Source organism: Mastigoproctus giganteus, chromosome 12, assembly GCF_048544385.1.
Source record: "Mastigoproctus giganteus isolate SK-2022 chromosome 12, ASM4854438v1, whole genome shotgun sequence".
Classification (NCBI taxonomy): Eukaryota; Metazoa; Arthropoda; class Arachnida; order Uropygi; family Thelyphonidae; genus Mastigoproctus; species Mastigoproctus giganteus.
The window spans coordinates 65945315-65970777 of NC_143586.1; the positions used below are offsets into that span (position 1 = coordinate 65945315).

The following is a 25463-nucleotide window of genomic DNA, read 5'->3' on the forward strand; positions in this document are numbered from 1 at the left end:
TACATTTGAATGGTGCCCTTCCAATTCCTCTCAGCAAAGTCTGCTTGCATATTGGAAACTTAAAGTCATCTGTCCTCACTTGTTCACCTAAAGGAAATACACTATAGTATGAAGACAGTACCTGAAATTCAATAGAGCAACCATCAATGTAATACCTGTAGTGACCTCAAAGTCATTGGTATGTTAATGGTATGCAAAGAGGGTTCACAAAATACTGTTGTTTCCGATACCTATGGAGCAGCCATTCTAGTGCAGACCATTATATCCGCTGTAACTGGCCTCAAAGAGAAACACATATGAGCTAAGAATGAGTAGTGAACAATATTTTCCATTGGTAGATCCAATGAAAAGTTTTTTGAAAGCAATGGGTTAGAATTTGAGGGGATTTCATTACTTAGTGAGAAATTTCCAAACAGCAATGCCGCAAAAGTGAGGGGGAATCTTTGTGGAACCTCAAATCAAAGAGCTTCTGGAGGATGAAAGTTTTGTAAAATGTCTCAATGTATTAGAACTAAAAGCGTGGCAGGCTTTCAAATGTTTTTGTGGATACTTTTTGGGTAACTACAAGTCTCTCGCATAGAAATATGCAAGTTCAGAAACTGCTCGATTGATATAATGAAATGCCATGTCGTACATAGCTGAAACTTCATTTCTCGAATTTGCATTTAGACTTCTTTCCTGAAAACCTTGACACTGTCAGTGATAAGAAGGGAGGAAACAATTCTATCAAGACAATGCATAAGTATAGTGCAAAAGCATCAATAATACATAGCCAAATATGAATGAACAGAATAATAGCAAAGCGGCATCGTTTTAAGTTATATCTCATATTGTGAATACCTTCACAACGAGTTATAGTAATAGTAATAGTATTTGCCATATAGTGCAAGGAAGCCACAGGCTTTTGCTGCACTGAAAAAAAACAAAAAAAAAAAAAAAAAAACAAGTAGATAAGAAAACAAAAATTATATGCTTCCCTCCTCCACAGGTAACTATCCAGTTGACCTTTGAATTTATTCAAAGTGTCAGCCTCAACCACCTGCGAGAGCAACTTGTTCCAGAAATCAATGACTTGATGGCCAAAAGAAAACTTCTTATAATCTAATCTAAACCTCAAGCCCTGTAATTTGAATTTATGACCCCTAGTTCTGGAATTCTTAACAATAGTAAGAATTCCACCTTTATTCGTTTTACTAATCCCTCTTGGAGCCTTGCAAATCTCAATCAGGTCATCACCTCTGCAGTGCTTGGTTGTCAAGCTTTGTAACCAACATAATCGGAGTCTTTCCTCATACAATTAATCATATTTAGCAGACACGGGCTTGAACTCCGGTCCACTCAGAGTGCGTGCTATTGCACTCACGCTCCTGACCACTCAGTTATGTCAGGCCTTCTTTCCTCATAGTGCAACTCATAGAGTTGCCATGATATTGCACTACTTCGAATAAGTAATGCTTCACCTGAGGGTCTTCTCCTCAGGTGAAGCATTACTTATTCGAAGTAGTGCAATATCATGGCAACTCGTTGTGCAGGTATTCACAATATGAGATGATGCCGCTTTGCTAATATTCTGTTCATTCAGATGTGGCTATGTATTATTGATGCTTCCACACTATACATATACATAGTCTAGACTTTTCCATAGCTTGAGGCTTACGCTCTAAATGCTTTATATTCTATCAAGACATTAAGTCAATGGAAAATTGGAAGATGGAAGCTGGATGGAATATATGTTGGAAAACTAGTGCTGGATGTTGTACTGCAACATTCCAGACAAAGTATACCAAAGGAAATCATCCACACAACATTTTTGAATTGTGCATATCATTTTTATAATATTATACTAAATTATTTTAACTGTGTATAAACTGCATTGAGTTTAAACTGTAAAATGATAAAAATGTACTCGTAATTGCATTACAGCCTAAAAAAAAAAATGTGCAACTTGTGAAATATTTGCCGAACTCTCTGGAACAGAACATGATCTAGCCAAGGAGAATGTCTTTGTGTGTGCCAAGTGTTCAAATCAGCGTTCAGATTGATTCAGATTGAGGTGTAGGTAGGTGCCCTCGAAGAAATTAATATGAGGGCCCGTCAAGCTCTCAGCTGCCCAACTCAACGCCAGAGCTCACTCCTGGGCATCAGGCAACACACCGGCAGTCTCCAAGGCAGAATGCGCTGGTCCCACAGGAGTTAGTTATTGTTGGTGACTCTATTGTCCAGGAGACGGGGAATATATTGTGTAAAAAGGATAGATGGAATAGGACCAGGGTATGTCTACCAGGGGCAAACGTTGATGACATAAAGCATATATCATCTTTTAAGGGCACAAAGGGTGATATTGTTGTACACGTTTACAACAATGACATTAAGAGTAGGAGATCTGCAGATTTACTTAACAAGTATACGTCAATGTTGCAAAAAAGTCATGAGTTAGGATTAAATTTTAAAGTGTCTGCAATTCTGCCCAGATGCAATAGGAGGGAGGACATGATGAGAGCCTTGTCAATCAATTTAGCCTTCGAGGAAATGTGCAAGGCTCAAGGGATAGAATTTTTTACAGCCTGGTCTGTGCTTGTTAACAGGAGAGAGTGCTTCTACAGGGAAGGGATACACTTAAATAGAAAGGGTGCAAGAATATTTGCTGATGCTATTGAGGCAGTGTTAGGTGGGTCGGAAAACTGCTAGCTTGGGAGGAGGATTCACAGACTAAAAGGTTAAAAGTAGCCGCAGACAGAGGCGAAGGTGATTCTTGCACTACTTCTATTAGAATAAGCAGTGGCCTGGGGTGAGGGGTGCTGGGGGTTTCAGGGACTGATGGCAGTCATCGTGAAACAGGTGTGTATATGGAATGTGTAACTAAGAATAAGAATAGATGCATGTATACCAATGCTAGAAGTATAGTATATAAATTTGATGAATTTGAAGTGTTGGTCAAAGACATCAAAGGCGGGTATTGTTGGGATAGCAGAGACGTGGTGTCACACAGATATAAGAAATGCAGAACTTGAATTTGGGAAGTACAATGTGTACAGAAAGGATAGAAAGGGAGGAGGAGGTGTTATGCTGTTAATTAAGAAAAACATAAAATCAAAAGAAGTGCATCCAGTTGATATAGATGAACAGTGCACTGTTGAGTCAGTTTGGTGTGACATAAGCACTGCGAAAGCAAAAATAAGAGTAGGAGTGTGTTATAGGCCTATTGACTCGAATGAGTACAATGAACAATTGTACAGAGAAATAGAGTGGGCTAGTAAATCGGAATGTCTTATAATGGGGGATTTTAACTTCCCAGATATTGACTGGAACTTGTGGGTTGGTCACTCACACACTAGTCAGACTTTTGTGGATTTATTGAATGATTGTTTTCTGCAGCAGCATGTTCGAGAGGCAACCAGAGAAAGTAATACTCTTGATCTGGTTATCAGCGGTGATCATTCGTGTATTATGAATTTGCAGATAAAGGAACCATTAGGTGACAATGATCACAGTGTACTGATGTCGGATTTACTTAAAGATATAATTACCATCAGAAGTAAAAGAAAGGGTTTTTGCTTCCGTAAAGGTGACTACCGTGGTCTCAGACAGTTTTTGAATTCTGTACAGTGGGATCAACTGATGATGTTGCCAACAGCAAATTCTAAGTGGGAAGCATTCAAGGAATTAATACTGGAAGCTACTAAACATTTCATACCTATTAAGAAATATTGTTCAAAGTTTAGGCCAAAATGGTTGTCAAATGAACTAATGAGGCTCGTGGCAGAGAAGAAAAATGCATGGTATGCATATAAATTATCAGGCGACACAGAAGCGTATGACAGATATAAGCTAGGTTGTAATCAAGTCACAAAGGAGGTTAGGCAGGCAAAGGCAGATTACGAGAAATCTTTGGCAAAGGATGCTAAGAAAAACAGCAAGGATTTCTTTACTTATATAAACTCTAAAAAGAAGGGGATAAATCTGATTGGTCATCATAATATCGATGGTTCGACTGTTGATGATCCTACTCTGATAGCAAACAAACTGAATGAGTATTTTGCATCTACATTCACACATGAGGAATTATTAAGGTTTGAAAATGCCACAAGGTTATCAAATTGTAGCAGGGTGCTTAATGATTTTGTAATAACTGAAAACAAAGTGGAGAAGAAATTGTTGAAGTTAAACATAAGAAAGGCACCTGGGGTGGATGGGATCTATCCAGTTATATTAAAGGACGCGGCAAAGGAAGTAAGCAAACCCTTAGCCATAATTATGAGAACATCCTTGAACTCAGGGGATGTCCCCACAGACTGCAGATGTGCAAATGTATCCCCAATTCACAAAGGGGATCGAAGGGTGACACGAGTAATTACAGACCAGTTAGTTTAACTTCTGTTCCACTGGTTAAAGATGCATTTCAGGATCATCTAGACAAGACTGCAGCAATAATTCAGACACAGCATGGATTTGTTAAGAGAAAGTCTTGTCTGACAAATTTGATTGGATATTATGATGTGGTTACAAAGGAACTGAACGCAAAAAATAATTTTGATATCATATAATTGGATTTCAGGAAAGCTTTTGACACTTGCGCATGGAAGACTACTGTACAAATTGGAGCAGAATGGTACTAAGGGTAAGTTGCTACAATGGATAAAAGAATGGTTGAGTGGGAGAAGACAAAGGGTGGTAATTAATGGATGCTTCCCTTCGTGGACTAATGTTATTAGTGTAGTCCCACAGGGTTCAGTGTTGGGTCCACTGTTATTTTCTATATTTATCAATGATATTGATGAAGGTATATCAGGCTTAGTGTCGAAGTTTCCAGATGATACAAAGGTTAGCAGGATTGTTAATGACAGTAATGGCAGTGTGTTACTGCAACAGGATCTAGAAAATTTGGGCAGGTGTGCTGAGAAGTAGCACCTGAAGTTTAAAACATTGACAAATGCAAAATACTGTATATGGGTAGAAGTAACCCCAGAGAAACATACGAAGTGTGTGGTATTGCACCTAGGGTTGTAGAAAATGAAAAAGACCTGGGAGTAATTGTGCAGTCAGATATGAAGTTTTCTGAGCAATGCAGACAGGCTGCCAGGGCTGGTCATGGGGTTTTGTCAATGATATATAGGAATTTTGCTAGCAGGGAGAAGGAGGCGATTGTCCCTATGTATAAGGCAATGGTCAAGCCCTGCATTGAGTACTGCATACAGGTCTGGAGGCCTCATTTTAGGAAGGATGTAGATTTGCTTGAGAGTATACAGAGAAGAGCAACAAGACTGGTGAGGGGAATGAAGGGATCCTCTTACCAAGAGAGGCTTAAGTTCTGAAAATTGCAGCGGCTGGAGACTAGGCACCTGCAAGGTGATCTGATTGAGGCATATAAGGCCTTGATGGGTTGAGCACGCTGAATTCTGATGGGATTTTTCCACTTGTTCAGTTCACGAACCTAAGGGGGCATAAAGTGAAATTGAGGAAAGTCAGATGCAGAATAGATGTGCGGAAATTTGCCTTTAGCCAGCAGGTGGTTAATTGCTGGAACAAACTTCCATCTGTCGTTGTGGAAGTTGATAGGTTAAATAAATTTATGGTGGAACTGGACAAACATTTAGAGGGAATTGTTTTGTAATTTTTTTTTTTTTTTGGCTGATGCTGCATAAACTCATACACTTGCTTTCTTGCATCACATGCCACTATTACTACCAGTCTCGTGTATTTTGTCACGAAATCACTTTAATTAACTTGTACTGATATTATCAGCAGTTGTGTTACAAAAACTACTACGGGGGGGGGGGGGTGAGAACCTGAAAACATATGAAATCAGCATGCAAAACTGGTTTAGAAAAGTGTTTACATCTTTGATGAAAAAAAATTTTTTTTTTTTTTTCACTATTGTTGACCAATGTATTAAGATCAAGAGCATTCCTTTCTCTATGCTACTGTGTGAGTGACTATCCCACAAGTTCCAGTTAATACTTGGAAAGTTAAAATCCCCCACTATGAGACATTCTGATTTACTGTCCTACTCAATCTGTCTGTATAGCTGTTCATTATACTGAGTCATTTAGCTTATGACCCATTTCTATTCTCATCTCTGTTTTCCCATAGTGTTTGTGTCATGCCAAACTGACTCAGCAGTATTATGGCAGTCCACATCAATATGTACTGCCTTAGATTTTATGTGATGCTTAATCAAGGGAATAACCATTCTCCCCACTACTGTGAAATGCTGTTCATATTCACATATGAACAACATAATTACCATTGTGTTGTTCACTTGAATATGGGGAGTACAATGTGTCCTTTCTGTGCACATTTTACTTCCCATATTGAAGTTTGTCATCCTCCTATGTCTGAATAGCATCACGTTTTTGATATCCCCATAATGATTAATACCAGTCCCTTTGATAACTTAACCATTATTTCATCAATATATAGAAATAATGAAATAAAAAAAAGTAATAATTCAAAAATAATTTTACTCAAACTTTAAAAACATTTCTAAAGAATGATTTGAAATACTTGACCATTTCTGAGAATAAATTATAGCCAGCATAATAATTTATCAGCACAAGTAAAGTATGAATAATAACAACCTGTAAAAACATTGCAATGGGAAAAAAATATTTTTACCTTTTGTCTCCCATAGATAATCCAGACAAAAAAGCATTTGTTTTTTTATTTGGATGAGGAAGATTCACAGAGTTTGTACGACGTAAGTGTGACAACTGCGTACTTTCAGAGCCTACAGATAAAAATTAGAGTAAAAGATACAATAAAGTTATTTGAAATGGGGACAATACAAGATAATTGGTTAAAAGAAAACTAAATAACATCACAAAACAAAAACTTAGTATCAAAGCATATGTTACCACAAATACACCAACTCAGCCATTTCTGTGCTACTTGCAATCCTCAATTTCCAGACCTGATGACATCAGTTGAGGTTCAAAATGTCACCTTGACGTCAAGTGCTTGTACTGTGGTTGTTATTTAGTTTTCTTGTAACCATTTCAAAAATTTAACTAAAATTTGTACACAGCGTAATAATGTCTTTTTTCATACCAGTATCAGACAAATTACACTAGCCAACAAAAAATAATTTGTCATACTTCCGCAATGAAAATATGTGATTCTGGAAGAAATAAAAGCCCTGATTCCAAAAATCACCATAAAAAGTCACTATCACATCTACATAAAAAGATGTACTAACATTTAATGTTAAAATAAAGGGATATATGCATATAATTCAAGTTTGTAATACAAGGGTAAAAAAATATTATACGTTCTCTATAATTCATTTAACTCCAGAAAAAAATATCATAAATCATAGTGAAATCGTTATATTTCAATAATATAATATAATCAGCATACCTGTAATTGTCCTTAGAAATGTTTGCTACTAAGGAATTTTCTCTTGTATTAGTATTAGTAACGGCCGCATGGTGCAAGAAAGCCTATGGCTTATGCTGCACCAGCCAAAAAAAAAAAAAAAAAAAAAAAAAATCCGAACAAAACAATGATAAAAAAAAAAAAAAAAATAATAATAATAAATAAATAACTAAATAATAATAATTAATAAATAAAAAAATAAAATAAAAAGGAAATTAAACCTATCATCCTATGTGCTTCCCTTACCCGAAAGTACTATCCAGATGACCTTTGAATTTCCCCAAACTGACGGCCTCTACCACCCATGAAGGCAATTTATTCCAGTAATTTATAACTCGCTGGCTAAAATAGAACTTCCTGCAATCCAATCTAAACATTTCCCCCCGTAACTTGAATTTATGTCCCCTAGTTCTAGCATCATTTATAATCCTGAAAATTTTGTCCTCATTCATTTTACTGATGCCTCTCAGAGCCTTAAACACCTCAATCAAATCTCCTCTAAGGTGTCTAGTTTCCAAACTCTGCAACCCACATATTCGAAGTCTTTCTTCATAAGGACGCCCTTTTGCCGATCTCACCAGGCGAGTTACCCTTCTTTGCACCCTTTCAAGAAGCTCGATGTCTTTCTTCAGGTGCGGTCTCCATACTTGAACACAGTATTCCAAGTGTGGTCTAACATAAGCCTTATATAATGGGATTATCACGTCCCTATCTCTACTTGCAAAAGTTCGATAGATCATCGATAGGACACCATGGGCCTTCCTTGCAACCTGTTTACAATGCTCAGAGAATTTCATGTCTGACCGTATCGTAACACCCAAGTCCCTTTCCTCCAGTACTGGGTTTAGTTGAACTCCACCAAGTGAATAAGTTATTTTGGGATTACTGTTTCCCAGGTGTAATACCTTACACTTTGTTGGATTAAAGCACAGCTGCCATTTTTCTGACCATTCCTGAAGTCTATCTAGGTCTCTCTGAAGAAGCTCAGCTTGACAGTGATCATTAACTACTCTCCCAATTTTAACATCATCTGCAAATTTAGACATCACGCCCTCTATCCCTTCATCAATGTCGTTTATGAAAATTAAAAACAACAGTGGTCCTAATACTGATCCTTGGGGAACCCCACTTCTTACATCAACCCAATCTGAGGAATAGCCATTTATCACAACCCTCTGCCTCCTGCCCTGAAGCCATCCTTCTATCCATCTAAGGATTTTCCCAGTGATTCCAACCTGTTCCAGCTTATAAAGCAACCGCTCATGTGGGACTGAGTCAAAAGCTTTGCTGAAATCTAAATAAACAATGTCGAAATTATTCCCTAAATCCAGCTCGTGAGTGACCCCTTTCGAAATAGCGAACCAGATTTGTTAAACATGATTTTCCCTTTACGAAACCATGCTGAGTATCCTTGAGAATTTCAATTCGATCCAAATGATCCTGAATTCCACCCTTGATCATTGCCTCCATGATTTTCCCTACTACTGAAGTCAGACTGACAGGTCGATAATTTCCAACTTCACTTTTAGAGCCACCCTTATGTATGGGAGATACATTTGCACTTTTCCAATCCAAGGGAATCTCCCCAGAGTCTAATGATGCTCGCATAATTAGCCTCAATGGTTCAATGCACTCGCTTGCTGCCTCTCTTAAGATTATAGGGTATATTCCATCAACTCCAGGAGCCTTACTGGTCTGTAGGCTCGAAAGTTTTTTCATTAAATAATCTTGCGAAATTTCAATATCATTAATTACATATTTTTTAACTTCGCTCCCACAATTTCCCTTTGCCACAAAAGGCTTTTCATTTGTAAATATTGATGCAAAATAACTGTTGAGTTCATCTGCAACGGCAGCTGGTGTATTTATTACTATCCCCTTTCCCTTACATAAAGGTCCGATCTGGTTTGTCCTGCTCTTCTTGGCATTTATATATGTGAAGAATTCTTTATCCCCCCTCTTTGCTCTGTTTGCTAGTGATTTCTCATAAACTGCCTTTGCCTGTCGAACCTTTTCTTGGCTCTATTACACATCACCTTGTAGCTGTTATAGGCTTCAGTACTTTTTATTGTTCTGTAACCTTTCCATGCCACCTTTTTCTGCTCAAGTAATGCGGCAACTTCACTAGTCATCCAACTTGGAACCCTCCTCGTGGAGTATTTTTTTAATGGTATATACGCATTCAAGGCATCTGTGATTAATTTTTTAAAAGCGTACCACAGTTCAATTGTATTCATTCTCTGCGCGATATCTACCCAGTTAATAGAGGCCATGTAGTACCTTAAGGCATCGTAATTTCCTTTTCTGAAATTAAAACCCATTCCTTTGCCTTTTACTTCTGCTACCTCTCTCGTCATCATCCACCATAGAACTCCGTGATCACTTCCTGCTACTGGTTCCTCTACTGTCAGCCCTGTTATGTCATCTGATTCATGTGTGATGATGAGGTCTAGGATATTCTTTTCTCTAGTATTTTCCCTGACATTGCTATCCCTCACAAGGAACCAGCAGTAATTCCCCATCATTACAGGATCTCAGCAACCTTGATACCGCTTTTCCATCGTGGAAATCTCTTTGATGAAACAGTTCCTCTTGTTCATTACTCACATCTCCCAGATTTTTGGGGAAAAATTAGAGATGGGAATGAAGAAAATGAATTTAACAACATTCGCCAGCCCATGTTTTTGTAGCAATTGGATAAATTGGACACCAACATTTCATAGTTTCTTTCTTTCCTATTTCCCAAAAAAAAAACCATGTACTACAGCCTTAAATGATTGCCAAACTGCCAATTCAACCTCTTTAACTGGGGTCCTATGAAAATTCCTTCCTTAAGTTTGGCGTATGTTAAATTAGGAAACACACTTCTCAAGTATGCAAATCTGTTACCTTCTTTATCTAGTCCCTTCATAAAAATTTTTATCGATCCAAGTTTGACGTGCAGGGGTGGAAGAAGAATCTCATTTGAATGAACTAAAGGAATATATTTCACAGTACATTGTCCTGATATGAACTCGTCCCGCTTGTCCCAATGTTGCACAAAATAATCTTCTTCTGTTGCACGGCTGTCCCACAAACACAAAAAACAACAATATTTTGTTAACCCCCCCTCCTGCAAACCAATAACCTTAAGAGCACTGCATATGTTCCAACCATAATCCTGGTATTTTATAGCATGTGGAACCTTAGACATGCTTTCATTACTTTTTTTTAAGTCCAACTGAATGAAACACAGGAACTGACGGAAATTTGTTGCCATTATGAAGAAAAACTGCTTTTAAACTTAATTTTGAGGCATCTATGAATAAAGATGTCTCAATTTTGTAGGCACAGCCTACAAAAATCTTTATGAAAAATGCTAAGGGTGCTCTCTTCAAATTGTAAATTGTTGCATTGGAATTTGAACCTAAGAACCATAGGTAGAGGTTTGATTGTTTATCACAAGAAAATCGAGGCCAGAATCGATTGCTAAAATTAAAATAATTAGCTTATATCTGTTAAAATAAATCAATATGTCATACATTGCTAGTTAGATTATGCCAAATTGGATATTTGGGTAAAACCTAACTCCCTCTATATTTAATAACTGTGACATGATGTGAAACTATCATGGTGATTTTCGAAATCTACACATAAAAATTGGTTAAAAAACATTTAAGTTCTTGGAGGTAAAAATCGTATTGGCTAGTGTTTTTTTTTTTACAGCATGAATCAGTGTTACAATGTTACAAAAATAAACAATCTTAAAAACAACCAATCCCAGAAACTTCCTTCATCATAGGAAGAACATAACATTAAAATGAGTCAAAAATGACTAGTTGTAATGGCCCGAATGTTCACTTTTGTTTCCACAGATCAATCTGATTTTCTGAACGAGTTATCTGGGTGATTTTGGTGATAGGTGCAATAGCATTGAGAATATTTCTCTATAATGCATGTACGTTGAATGATTAATAAGTGCAAATATAATTTATTAGAGATATATAATCAAAGGATTCCACATGCTTTTAGTAAGATATAAAATTTTGAGCAGTCTAGCAAACCTTTTTAAACATTACCTGAACACTTTCACATGCACACTTTGCTGTATCAATTTTCAAAAAAATCTTAGTCTTAAAATTTGATTTCAAGCACTAGGTAAGTAGCAAAAGCGGACAACAAACCTAAATCAAATGCGTGTATGCACATTATACACAAATTAATTGTACAAATGAATTTCACTGCTTGAAAAATCAGAAAGTTTATTGTTTCAGCACATATTAAATTCATTAGAATCACCCATTTCTCTTTACAAGGAAAGAAATTTTTTTGTTGCAATTAATAAAGTAAAAGTTTTCTGTGTGCAGTAAATTTAGTTTATGGGATAGAAAGTATAGAATTTTACAAAAAGCAAATCTGAAACCATTTCAGAAATACAGTAGAACCTGAAATCCAGCATTCAAAAATTTGTCACTCTTTGAACATTTCTCTGAAGGTAGTCCAGGGCACAAGTGGCAGAGAGAGAAACGGGATGACTGGACAAAAAAAAAAAAAAAAAAAAAACCCAGCAGGTGCCAGATCATTGCATTATGTTTGTTTCATAATTTATAAACAATTTCTTTCTTTTTACATATTTCCTAGACTACATAGTTACTATGCATTAGCAACGTATAAAATCATTCATTTTGTACGGCATCCAAATATTCACAGAATAGTACAGCAGCATCTGCTGTTTTTAGATGATTAGACTGCTGAACTCACATCAAATCATTTATGCATCATATTAAAAATCTTCAACAATCGTAATACCCGCAATTGGAGACAGGAATCAAACCTGCAACCTTTATTTCTTAAGCAAGCATGTTACCCAAAGACAAATCTGGCAGCACAAGTTCACATTTTGGCCTAATGCTTGTTATTTGGTTTTTAGGAGCATCAGCAACTAAGGGCATACTGCTCCGGGATATGCGGTGGTCATTCCCTGACCTTTCCGCATCCTCCGTATTTGGTGGTGACAGGCTCAAACCCCGGTCTAATCAAGAAGCGTGTGCTATGCACTGCTGCTCCTTCCCACCTGGCTACGGAGTCGCCTTGGCCTAATGCTGGCATTTATTACTTTGCAGAGATTAGGGATCAGAGCTACTGTATTATCTAATAAAAACATTCATCGACAACCTGCTGCCCATAAATAAACTTCATGAGATCCAATCTTCTGTTATTTCTGTGACTTTATATGTATCGTCAGGTTCATGTCTCACCCATGAAGGGGAACAGATCTTCCTCATTCATTTTATTCAATCCCTTCAGTGCCTTGTACACCTCAATTAGGTCTATCCTTAGATGTCTAGTTATCATACTTTTGTAGTCCACACCTAAGCCATTCTTCATAGGTGCATCACTTTACACTTGTCGCTAGTCTTTTTTTTTTTTTTTTATGTAAACCCCAAACACGAGAGATATTAGAACCTATAGTAATTGGTACCGTGCTTGGATTGGAGGCTGAGAAGACGAAAGAAGATATTTGTTGACATTGGACTTGAACTTCTGTAGACTGTAATTTTCAGGAAATACGTATGAAGGAAGGTTGTTCCAGAAAACGGTAGTTGAATAAATAAATGAAGAAGTAGAAAGTTGGTTCTTTGAGTTTGAAGTTGGACAGTAAATGGATGTTGGCTGGTGGCGGCACGTGTTTGGACTTTTTTGAAAGAGAGAGCGGGAATTATAGAAGCCAATTCAGAAGAACACTGCCCATGGAAGTATCTGTGGAAGAGGCATGCAGCAGAAACAGTACGTCTATGAGACAGCGAGTGGAGAGACTGTTAGAGATGAATCATTAATTAACCTAACTGCCCTCTTCTGAATGGAATCAAGAAGCCTGAGAGAACTTTTGGGGGCACCACCCCAGATGTGGGAACAATATTCCATGGCAGGGCGGATTTGCGATTTATACAGAGTGAGCAGCCATTAATGCCGGTGTCCCCTTGGGGGGACACCGGCATTAATGGAGAAGTTAGAAGACAGAGAGCTGTCTATCCTCACCCTCAGTGAGCGATCAGAGAGAAAACTGGATAACCAATTACTAAAAACAGTTGGCAAACCATAAGATGGAAGCTTGTTTAGAAGACCTTTATGCCAAACATGATCGAAAGCCTTTGAGATGTCAAGAGCAACTACTTGTGTTTCACCGAACCTTTCCATTGAATTAGTCCATAAATGGGTAAACATAAGCCAGAATATCACCAGTGGATCGACACTAACAGAATCCATACTGGCGATCATTGATCAGACGGAAGGTTTCTAGGTAGTTTAAGAGTTGGCGGTTAATTGATTTCTCCATTACTTTAGAAAGAGTAGAAGTAATTGCAATGGGACAATAATTGGATGGGAGGGATTTGTCACCCTTTTTAGGAACTGGCTGGATATGAGCAAATTTCCAAGCAGAAGGAAAAACACCTTTGGAATAAGAAAGTGAAAAAAGGCGGCAATGAATAGGAGTATGTTCAGGAGCACAGGTTTTGAGAACAAGTGGAGAAATACCATTGGGACCTGGAGCTTTCTTAGCATCCAGATTCGTCAAAATCCTTCTGACATCCTTTTGACGGAAGACCACAGGAGGCATTGAATGGAGCATGTATGGAATGGTGGGAGGTGTTTTACCAAGATCATTAATACATGAGTTGGAAGTAAAATGGGATGCTAGCAGGTCAGCTTTAGGTCTAATTGCCTTTCTCTGAACCTTCTCTAGAAGTTGTCTTTTTTTAGGTATGGTACACAGACCTGAATACAATACTCCAAATGCAGTCTAACCAATGCCTTATAAAGAGGAATAATGATGTTCTCCCTACTACCAAAGGCTCTATAAATCATAGAGAGGACACCATGTGCCTTCCTATCTGCCTGTGCATTGTGCACAAAAAATTTAATGTCAGACTGAATCATAACACTTAAGTCTCTTTAGTTTTGAACATTTTTAGCTTATAGGTGATTCCAGAATTTCTGTTCCTTTTCCCATTTGCATAACCTTATATTTAGAAGCATTAAACTTTAGTTGACATTTTTTGGATCATATTTCTTCAATTATTATTGAAGAAATATGGCCTAGCTCAGATTGTTAACCACCCATCTCACCTTCATATCATCAGCAAACTTTGACAGCATACCTTGAATACCCTCATCAACATCATTTATAAAAATTAGACTCTGTCTCCTACCTTTTAGCCAGCCTGCAACAGAGTGTAGGATCTTACCAGAAAACTTCTTCCAGTTTATACAGAAGTGTTCCATGAGGGACCGTATCAAAAGCTTTACTAAAATCTAAGTATATAATGTCAAAATTGTTACCTGAATCTAAATGCTTAATAACTGCATTATAGTAATTTAGCAAATTGGTCAGGCATGATCCCTCCCCATCAAAATGAAGAATGCTTCATCAATCTCAACATGATATTGAGATTTACGAAGCATTCTTCGATGAAGACATGGAACACGATGATGCTCCTACACACAATGAAATGAGTGAAGCTATACCTATTGAAGAAAGTTTAGTAGCTCAACAACAAACTCTTTTGTGGAGTGATGACAAATATTTATGAATAGCTCCTGGTGAATGAAATGTTCCACAAAGTTTACTTTTTGACGAATGGGCAGAAGAATTATCCTTTTCTAGCATTTACCCTGGTCACTATCAAGAGTTTACAGATAATTTAAAATGTACACCATTTATGATGGCATCGAGTGAACTTCGTTGTTCAGATTGGCATGGAGTGATGCCTTATTATCTTCTTTATATAACCACAAACATGAGACTAAGAACTCGAGATTTGTTAACAGTTGCCTTTAAATATGTTGGAGAAGACACTAAGCTCACCAAAATACAAATATAATTTGTATTTGTATTTCGGTTATTTTATATAAATTAAAACACAATATTTAAATTAAAATATTAAAACAATATTTTATACAAATATTGAGCAAGCAAAAGCTCTTCATTTTATGGAAAAGGTGACATTAGTTAATGAAGATACCATAATGTGTGCAATTCATTTTAATAAACTTGTGGATTATATTTTAACTTTACTTCAGTCTAAGCGTTTCAGTCCATTTCGACAATATTATGTCGTCAACTATTTTAAACAGACTGAATTTCAACATCATGGCAGTCCACATGCTCACATTCTTTTGTTGCTTAATAATGCTCCTGAAGAACCTACGGGAAACTGCATGAATGCAACCATAGCTATGATAAATCAGCACATGTCCGTTTCTACTGCAAAAGCCTCTGGTAATATCAAACTCCACTCTTTACAATCTCAAGTGTACATAGTATGTACCATATTTTAGCTATCAAACCCACTGTAAGTAAATTATCTATTGAACATGTATTGCAACTTCAAATTGATGAAATGGTTAAAAAAAAAAAAATAATAATAATAAATGCCTTAACATGTTAAACGTTCGGATTCTTTTCATTCCTAAAATCCTTTAACCTTTTCCAACCAAGGATGTTTTCACATAAAATAAAACATCTTTCATGAATACAGGGTACACATGGTGCTTTTTTAAAATTACAACTAAATATACCATCTTCCACTGGAGCCATGCCCTCCATTAATCTCAGTAACTTTTTCTTTTTTAACAATTGCTTGATTGAGATCATTATATCACTTATTTTATAGCAGTATGATTCCTTAACATTTCCCAGAGTTTCAAACTTGCTTTTGATGAAAAATATAAATGAGAAGTATCTATTCAACTCATCTGCCATTTCTGCTGGGCTTTCTATGGATCTTCCAACACAACCAAGTTAAAGGACTTCTTTCTCATATTTGTATGTGAGAAGAGCTGATTATCTCTATTCTTAAACTTCTTTGCTAGTGCTTCCTCAAAATCAGCTATCTGTTTGTCTGTCTTACTTCATTGTCATCTTACCTCATTCTGGAATGCTATTTGCTGTTTAATGTATTGTAATCGTGCATAAAGGTGATAATCCAGTCTACTTAGTGAATTTCATTCAATTAGCACAGACCACTCTTAAAAATTAAAGCTACATAAGCTGGACACAGAACCTTGCATGGATTGGTGAGTAGTTTGACCAGTGTAAACTGGCTGAGGATGAAGGGACAGAAAATGCATAGTGTGTGGGAAGAGTTGGAAAACTAAGTTTGATTACAAATGTGAAATTAAATTTTTTGTACATGTAAAGTAAGTTTATTTATGGAAGAGATAAGCTATGGAAGCTGCTTTAAGAACTGTCCTCTACTTTTTAATATTACTTTGCTAACTCAAGCTAAAGACAAACAAAAAAAATTTTTATTGCATATTTCCATATTTGAATTAAAAAATTTAATGTCCTGCATATGTACATGTTTTTTTTGTTTTTTTTTTAAGTTATGCTTTATTTTAGGGTATAGTTGTGTGCAATCTTTTTCTTCCAAGCAGATTCTATGGGTTAATCTCTTTTGAAAAATAGCTACTTATTTACTTGCGCAAAAAAAAAAAAAAAAAGATTTAATTCCACTTTTGCTACTGATGCTGCAATGCATTAATTCCAGCTGCAAAGTAAATTTTATTTTGGGCCTCCAGAAATGCAGCCACTGTAGCAATGACGTCACTGTTGGTGGGAAAATGGATACCAACCAAGTATTTTTTTAATCATAGGACATCATCTTTTAAGGATGCAAAGGGTGATATTGTGGCTTTGAAACCTTGGTGAAAAGTCCAAGGTTTTATAGTAGTCCTGGTGGAATATGACTCCTTTGTTGAGTTTTCCTTGGTGTTTGTCTTTGATGCTTTCACACATATGCCTCCCAGAATCTGCATAATATGTCCCTGTGATTGACTGGCCATTCTGAAGGTAATCCACTAGCAACACTCCATCATCATCCCAAAAACCTGAGGCCATCATCATCACTGTTTCCACTGTTTGGACTACTCCTTTGTCCCTGGCTGAAAGTGATGGACCCACATCTCATCCATGGTCACAAATCTTGCAAGAAAATTTACTAGATCTGCTTGAAAATGATGCAAACATTCACTTGATTCAACAACCCTCATGCATTTTTGATCTGTGTCAATGACTTTGGACCCAACATGCTGACACCACTTTCATAGTGACAACCTCTATTATTATGTGGTACACATACATTCATATGAGATGCCCAAGATGTTGACAATGTACCAAATTGTCACTTGTCAATCACTCATCACCAGATTGTGCACACTGTCAACAACTTCTGGAGTAATGGACATTGCAGGTCTTCTACAGTGTGAGTCATTTTCCAGCCTCTTCCTCCCTCATTTAAATTCTGCTGTCCACTTCTTCACCATGGAATAGAAAGAGGCATCCTCTCCATTGTTGTAACCATATCCTCATGAGTTAACTTTCACATTAGTCACTTTGTCTGTCACTGCCTATAGGAATCCATTAGATAGTGTAGTCGTCATCATCATCATCAGCCATTTTCAATCCACTGCAGGATGAAGGCCTCTCCAGCAACTTTCTAGTTCCTTCTGTTTTGTGCAATGGCCATCCATTTACTACCCACAAACTCATGAATTTCATCTGCCCATCACCGTTGTTGTCTTCTAGGTTTTCTCTTAGCTCCTCTTGGGTACCATTCTGTTATTTTCTTAGTCCATCTGTCATCATGTCTTCGAGCTATGTGTCCTGCCCAAAACTATTTTAGTTCTTTAGTTTTGATAAGAATGTCCTTCTTGAGTTTGCTGCCTAATCCATGTGTTTCTCTTCTTATCTAACAGTCTGATTCCCAATATAATTCGTTCCATTCTTCGCTGTGTAGTTCTCAGCTTCTCTTCCATAAGTCACAGTGGGGAGTATACACTGGTTCATTATTTTACGTTTCAGACAAATTGGGATATTGCTCCTCAGTATGTGACTATATTTCCTGAATGCTATCCATCCAAAATTTATTCTTCTCTTGACTTCCATCCATTTATCATTATTACAGCTAATGACTTGTCCCAGATAAGTATATGACTCCACCTTTTCAATTACTGCTCCTTCAATCATTATATCCCTTTCTGTGGCATACTTGTTCATCATTACTTTTGTTTTAGCTATATTCATCTTTAGTCCAAAATCCTTACTAACTCTGCACAACTGATTAAGATTTTCCTCTAATTATTTGGGATCGTGGCTTATGACCACAATGTCATCTGCAAATCGTAAATGGTTTAGGTACTCTCCATTCACATTGACTCCTTTCTGCAACCAGTTTAATCTTCTGAAAGCTTCCTCAAGAGCAGCAGTAAACAACTTCGGAGATATTGTGTCTCCTTGTCGAACTCCTTTCTCAATTTTAAATTTATTACTGTCTTTGTCTAGCCTAATAAAGAAGGTAGCATTCTCAGATATTTTCTTCAAAATCATAATATATGGGGTATCTATGCCTTGTCTTTCCAGTGCCCGAAATATTGCCTTATGCTGTATGGAGTCAAATGCCTTTTCATAATCCACAAATGCCAGGCATAATGGTGTTTTATATTCATTTGCTTTCTCCATTAGTTGTGACATTACGTGAAGATGATCCATAGTTGAGAATCCTGTCCTAAAGCCAGCTTGCTCTTTCGGTTGATTCTCATCAAGTATTCTCTTTAATCTGTTAGTAATGACCCTTGTGAACAACTTGTAGATGTGGGATAACAAGCAAGCTAATTGGTCTATAATTTCCAATTTCTGATTTATCTGCTTTCTTATGCAGCAAAACTAAGATTGCCTTATTCCACTCCTTAGGCACCACACCTTTTCTAATGCATTTTGTGAAGAGTCTTGCCAGTTTTTGTGTCATGTCTCTTCCTCCCAATTTTAACAACTCTACAGTATCTTCATCTTCCCCCGGAGCTTTCTGATTCTTCATTTTCTTCAACGCATGTTCTACCTCATCAGGAAGGATATCAGGTATGTTGTATGTATTACTAATTTGCAATCCATCTTCCCCACTGCTGGCATCATTCCCTCGCTCCTTGTATAACTCTTTATAGTAGTCTTCTGCTATTTGAATTATGCCTTCTCTGCTATTCATAAGTACACTATCGCTATTCTTCAGTTTCAGTATCATTTATCTTTCTGTATTACTGCTCATGACTGCTGATTTAAATCCTTTGTTTTCCCTTAATGCTTGTTCTATTTTTCTTGTATTAAATTTTCTTGTCCTCTCTGAGTCTCTTTCTAATGGTTTTGCATAACTCAATATACTCAATTTTTTCCTTGTCAGTGTTTATCTTGCTCTTCATTTGTCGTCTTCGGTTCATCACAAGTGTTTCTTGACTGATTTTTTCTTCTTTGGATTTCTTTTTACCTATAGGTTTCTTGGGCTTTATCACTTTAAGAAAGTTGTAATATTCCTCGTCAATATCATGGTCCTGAACAGTCTGCAGAAGCTCAAACTTGTTCTTAAGTTCCAGTAAATACTGCTTTTTCTCCTCTTCTGTTATCTCAAAGACCTTTGTATTATTTACTCAAGTCAGTTTTTTCCTTTCTTTTCTTACATCTATGTCAAGTGTGCATCTTACCATTCTGTGATCACTTCCAAGATTTACCTTGTTCAGGACAGTAACATCATTCACGATATATCTTCTGTTAGTGAGGATGAAGTCAATTTCATTAGTCGTTAATCCATTTGGGCTCTTCCATGTCCACTTTCTGCTCACCCTTTTCTTGAAAAAAAGTGTTTATTCTGACATTCCTCTAGATTCGGCAAATTCCACAAGTCTTTCACCTTTCATTTCTTTCACCAATTCCAAAATTTCCTATAGTTCCCCTTTCTGTGCTGTTTTGTCTCTTTCCAACCTTAGCATTGAAGTCCCCCATAATGATAGTGTAGTGAGTTTTCTGTTCATCTAGAAGACTCTCAATTTCCGTGTACATTTCTTCAACCTCTTCATCATCGTGGCTCAATGTTGGTTGATGGTGTAGTATCGATAATTAATTAATTGAATTGACTAATATTAATTTTCACTGTTAATCAATAGTATTCAATCGAATATCATGCCTCAGACAAGAGCAGCAAAAAGCAATGGGCACAAAGTAGCAGGAGTGCTGTGGCTCGGGGGGAGAACCGAGTGAGCCGATTCTCTGATGCATCACAGCCTAAAAAAAAATGTGTGAGTTGTGAAATGTTTGCATACTTTCTGGAACAGGGCATGATCTAGGCAAGGAGGGTGTGTGTGTGTGTGTGTGTGTGTGTGTGTGTGTGTGTGTGTGTGTGTGTGTGATAGGTGCAGAGTGTCAAGAAATTAGGTGACAACTCATCATTCTGATGGGTGCCTATGAGAGTTCAAAGAGTCAGGTAGAAGCCCTCGAATGTATTAAAATGGGGGACCCATCAAGCTCTCCGCTGCCTAATTCAACGCCAAAGCTCACTCTTGTGCATCATGCAATGCAGCTGCAACCTCCAAGACAGAATGCACTGGTCCCACATGAGCTAGTTATTGTTGCTGACTCCATTGTCAGGAAACGGGTATACCGTAAACCCCCACTATTCGCGGATGCTGATTTAATATAAAACGAAACCTAAAAAAATGTGAATTTTAAAGCGCCGTGAACATTTTCTGCCATAAAAAAACATGGATGTGGCTGAAATTATTTTTCCTGGTCAAAACAGCATTCAGTGGGTGGGAGGAGAGGGGTGACAAAATCGCGAGTGTGGATGTTTCTCGCTAATCCTTGTTCAGTATGTGTTATGCGCTTGTCATGGAAGGTTTCGTCATTTGCTTTTAATTTATATGCTAATAAAATGAATAAATTTATCAATTTATAAATTGATATGCTTATAAAAGTGATAAATCTACCATTTTGCAGTGTAAAACAGACTTTTTCGAGTGTGTTAATGGAAGAAAGTGACTTTATTGTGGAAAAGTTCTTTCTAACCGATACAAAAATATGGCTACGAATAACGAGGGAAATGTGAAAAGATCAAAGAAGGTGATGACATTAGCGAATAAAATTGAGTTATTAGAGAAAATTTCTAATGGTGAAAGTGTCTCCTCAGTGGCAAAACATTATAAAATCAATGAGCCAATGGTACGATCAATCAAGAAATTGGAAGAAAAAATCCGCTGTAGTGTCGGTGAAAACGCGTTAATTGCTTCAAAAATTTGCTCTGTAACTCGTGATGTTAAATTAGAAAAAATGGAAAAAGCTTTAAATCTATGGATAGAAGACCGAACTCAAAATAAAATTCCATAAAGTTCATTCATCATTCGTGAAAAGGCAAAACTTCTTTATCAACACTTTAGCTAAACTGGTGATAGCACTGGTGGGATAAGTTTTTTAGCTAGCAAAGGCGCTGGTTTGAAATTTCTAATAAATATTACATTTAATATTAAATTGTTTCTTATTTTCATTTCGAAGCCATATGCTTGCATTTCACTATGTACTGTCTATGTACATAGTCATTATGAAGATACATATAATACATACATAGACAAAATTTTAGACTAGTTTTTCTTATATATTTCATACTTTGGAACGGAACCCCTTTATTACTATGGGAGCCATAACTCAGTATTCGCGTTTTCGGTATTCACGGCATTTCTCAGGAACGTAACCCCCACGAATAACGGGGGGGGGGGGTTACTGTATATTACCAGTTTCCCGACAATGGAGTCAGCAACTGTAAAAAGGATGGGTGGAATAGGACCAGGGTATGTCAGCCAGGGGCAAAAGTTGATGAAGTTGTAGCGCAGATATCTTTTAAGGGCACAAAGGGTGATATTGTTCTACATGTTGGCACTAATGACTTTAAGAGGAGATCTGCAGAATTACTTATCAAGTCTAGGTCAAGGTTGAAAAAAAAAAAAAAAAGTCATGAGTTAGGGTTCAATTTGAAAGTGTCTGCAATTCTGCCCAAAAAAGAAAAGAGGGAGTACATAATGAGAATCATATCAATCAATTCGGCACCGGAGAGATTGTATAGGCTCGTGGGGTGGAATTTTTCTTAGCGTGGTCTGTACTTGTTAACAGGAGAGACTGCTTCTAAAGGAATGGTATATACTTAGTTAGAAGGGGTGCAAGAGTGTTTGTGGATGCTATCAAGACAGTGTTAGGCTGGAGGGTGGAGTGCTGGGGAATTCAGGGACTGGTGGGAGTCATCATGGAACAAATAAATACATGGGTTGTGTTAGGGTAACTAAGAGTATGAAAAGATGCATGTATACTTGCACATAGACCAATGCTAGGAGTCCAGTAAATAAATTTGATGAATTTGAAATACTGGTCAAGACATTAAAGGCAGATATCGTTGGGATATCAGACACATGGTGTCACAGATAAAGCAGTGCAGAATAGGAATTTGGGGAGCACAATGTGTACAAAAAGGATAGGTAAGATAGGAAGGAAGGATTTGTTATTTGTTATTTGGTTTTTTTAGGAGCATTAGCAACTAAGGCCATATTGCTCCGGGATATGCTGTGGTCATTCCCTGACCTCTCCGCATCCTCCATATTTGGTGGTGACGGGCTCGAACCCCGGTCTAATCAAGAAGCGTGTGCTACGCACTGCTGCTCCTTCCCACCTGGCTACGGAGGCGCCTAGGAAGGAAGGAAGGAGGGGTGATGCTGTTAGTTAAGACACAAAATCTAAGGAAGTGCATCCAATTGATGTTGGTGGACAATGCAGTGTTAAGTCTGTTTGTTGTAACATAAGTACTGGTAAAGCAAAAATGAGAGTGGGAGTGTGTTATAGGCCTAATGACTCTGATGAGTAAAATAAAAAACTGTACAGAGAAATAGAGTGGCCAAGTAAATGAGAGTGTCTTATAATGGGGGATTTTAATTTCCCAGAGGTTGACTGGGAATTTGTGGGTTGGTCACTCACACACTAGCCAAGCGTTTGTGGATTCATTGGATGATTATTTTCTACAGCAGCATGTTTGGGAGGTAACTAGAGGGACTAATACTCTTGATCTGATTATCAGTAGTGATCCTTCATGCTTTAAGAATATGCAGATAAAGGAACCACTGGGTGGCAGTGATAAGAGTGTACTGATATGGGATTTAATTAAAGATATTACTACCATTGGGGTAAAGGAAAGGGTTTTTGTTTTCGTAAAGGTGAATACAGTGTTTCTATACAAAGGGACCAACTAATGATATTACCAACAGCAAATTCTAAATGGGAAGCATTCAAGGAATTAATCGTGGAAGCTACTAGGCTTTTCATACTGATTAAGAAATACTATTTAAGGTTTAAGCCTAAATGGATGTCAGATGAACTAATGAGACTCGTGGCAAAGAAGAAAATGTATGGGATGCATATAAATTATTAGGAGCCACAAATGCCTATCGGAGATAAAAGCTAGTCTGTAATCAAGTCACAAAGTAGATTAGGCAAGCGAAGGCAGATTATGAGGATCTTTGGCAAAGGATGCTAAGAAAAACAGTTACTGCTAATCTCAGATGCCCTAAAGCAAGGACTTCTTTAATTATATAAACTCTAGAATGAAGGGTAAGAATCAGATTGGTCCACTTGATATCGATGGTTCAACTGTTGATGAACCTACTCAGATAGCTGACAAACTGAATGAGTATTCTGCATCCACATTCACATATTAGAAATTCTGTAGGGAAGTGGAGGACAGAATCTTATTAAAATCTAATAGAGCTTAATGATTTTGCAATAATGAGAGAAAAGTGGAGAGGAGAAATTGTTGAAGTTAAACATAAGAAAGGCACCTGGGGTGGATGGGATCTATCCAGTTACATTAAAGGAGGTGGCAAAGGAAGAAAGCAAACCCTCAGACATAATTACGAGAGCTTCTTTCGACTCAGGGGAAGTCCCCATGGATTGGAGGCGTGCAAATGTACTGCAATTCACAAAGGAGTTCAAAACGTAACACAAGTAACTACAGACCTGTTAGGTTAACTTGTCTTCTGGGGAAAATAACGGAGTCACTGGTTAAAGAGTCACAGCTAGTGTATAATCTTGCTACCTCTACTCGGCCAGATAGTGACTGGAGGGAGTCCGAGTAGTGTGTATGCGGGGAGCATTAATGAGGCCACGTTATGTCAAGGATCTGGGCATATTCTTACCATGTGTACGCCTTATCCAAAAATTTCATTACTTCATACAGCATGTGCCACCCTCCTTTTCTCACTATTGAATACATCATGAATTGTCAAACTAATAGAGCAAGCTTATCTGCAAAAAGATCTAAACCTCCCAAGCACTTACTTATTCATTTCACAAATATACGTGGTCTCAATACTAATCTCAACAATGTCCATTTCCACTTGCAGTCTGCCAAACCCCATGTTCTTTTTCTGACAGAATCTCAGTTATCGGTTGATTCAAATACTGCTAATCTCATATGCCCAAATTATTCGCTGTATGATTCCTTTCGCCTCAAAGGTGGTACTTGTGCATATGTCCATTTTGATATTCCGTGTCAGAGACTTGGTAATTTGGAATCTCCTCTTTTCAATCTTCTCTAGCTTAAAATCTCTCTACCTCATTGTGTCAAATTCATCTGTTGTCTCTACCGTTCTCCCAACTCCACTAATCACTTGGAGCTCTTTGACTTCCTCTCTTTGCAACTTGACTTTCTCCAGTCCAACTTTCCTAACAGTGAGGTAATTTTCCTTGGTGATTTTAATGTTCACAACTCCAGCAGGCTTCCATTTTCTAGTCACACTGACCCAGCTGGTCGACATGCTGAGGCTTTTGCAATTACTAATGACCTTACACAGATTGTTCATTTACCTACAAGAAAACCGGACAATCCTAATCATACAGCCAACACGCTTGATCTTTTTCTCACAAACAACCCTTCTAAGTAAACGGTTGAAGTGAGAAGCCCTTTAGGCACATCAGATCACAACTTGGTGATTGTCTCTTTTCCAACGGAGCCTTTATCTCACGGCTATTCCCAACCTCATGTTGTTTGGCATTACAAGAATGCAAAATGGGATGACCTGCGAGATTTCTTTTCTTCTTTTCCTTGGTTGGATTACTGTTTCAAAACTTCTGATGTCAACGTTTGCTCAGATCATGTCAGTGAAATTATTCTTGCAGGTATGGAATCCTTTATCCCACACTCCACTTTAAAATCTCGTCCTTTATCTAAACCTTGGTTTTCCAATAAATGTGCTAA

At 37.4% G+C, this 25463-nt stretch overlaps 1 protein-coding gene across 4 annotated transcripts in view; it reads right to left on the bottom strand.

Moving 5' to 3' along the window:
• The window catches only part of Patronin (calmodulin-regulated spectrin-associated protein patronin), a 389298-nt gene that overhangs the window by 192722 nt on the left and 171113 nt on the right, over positions 1–25463 (bottom strand). For all 4 annotated transcript variants that reach the window (XM_090386590.1, XM_090386589.1, XM_090386591.1 and 1 more), the window contains one exon: positions 6616–6727. In XM_090386590.1, coding sequence (XP_090242716.1) covers positions 6616–6727 — 112 coding nt within the window. The remainder of the gene's footprint in view (positions 1–6615; positions 6728–25463) is intronic.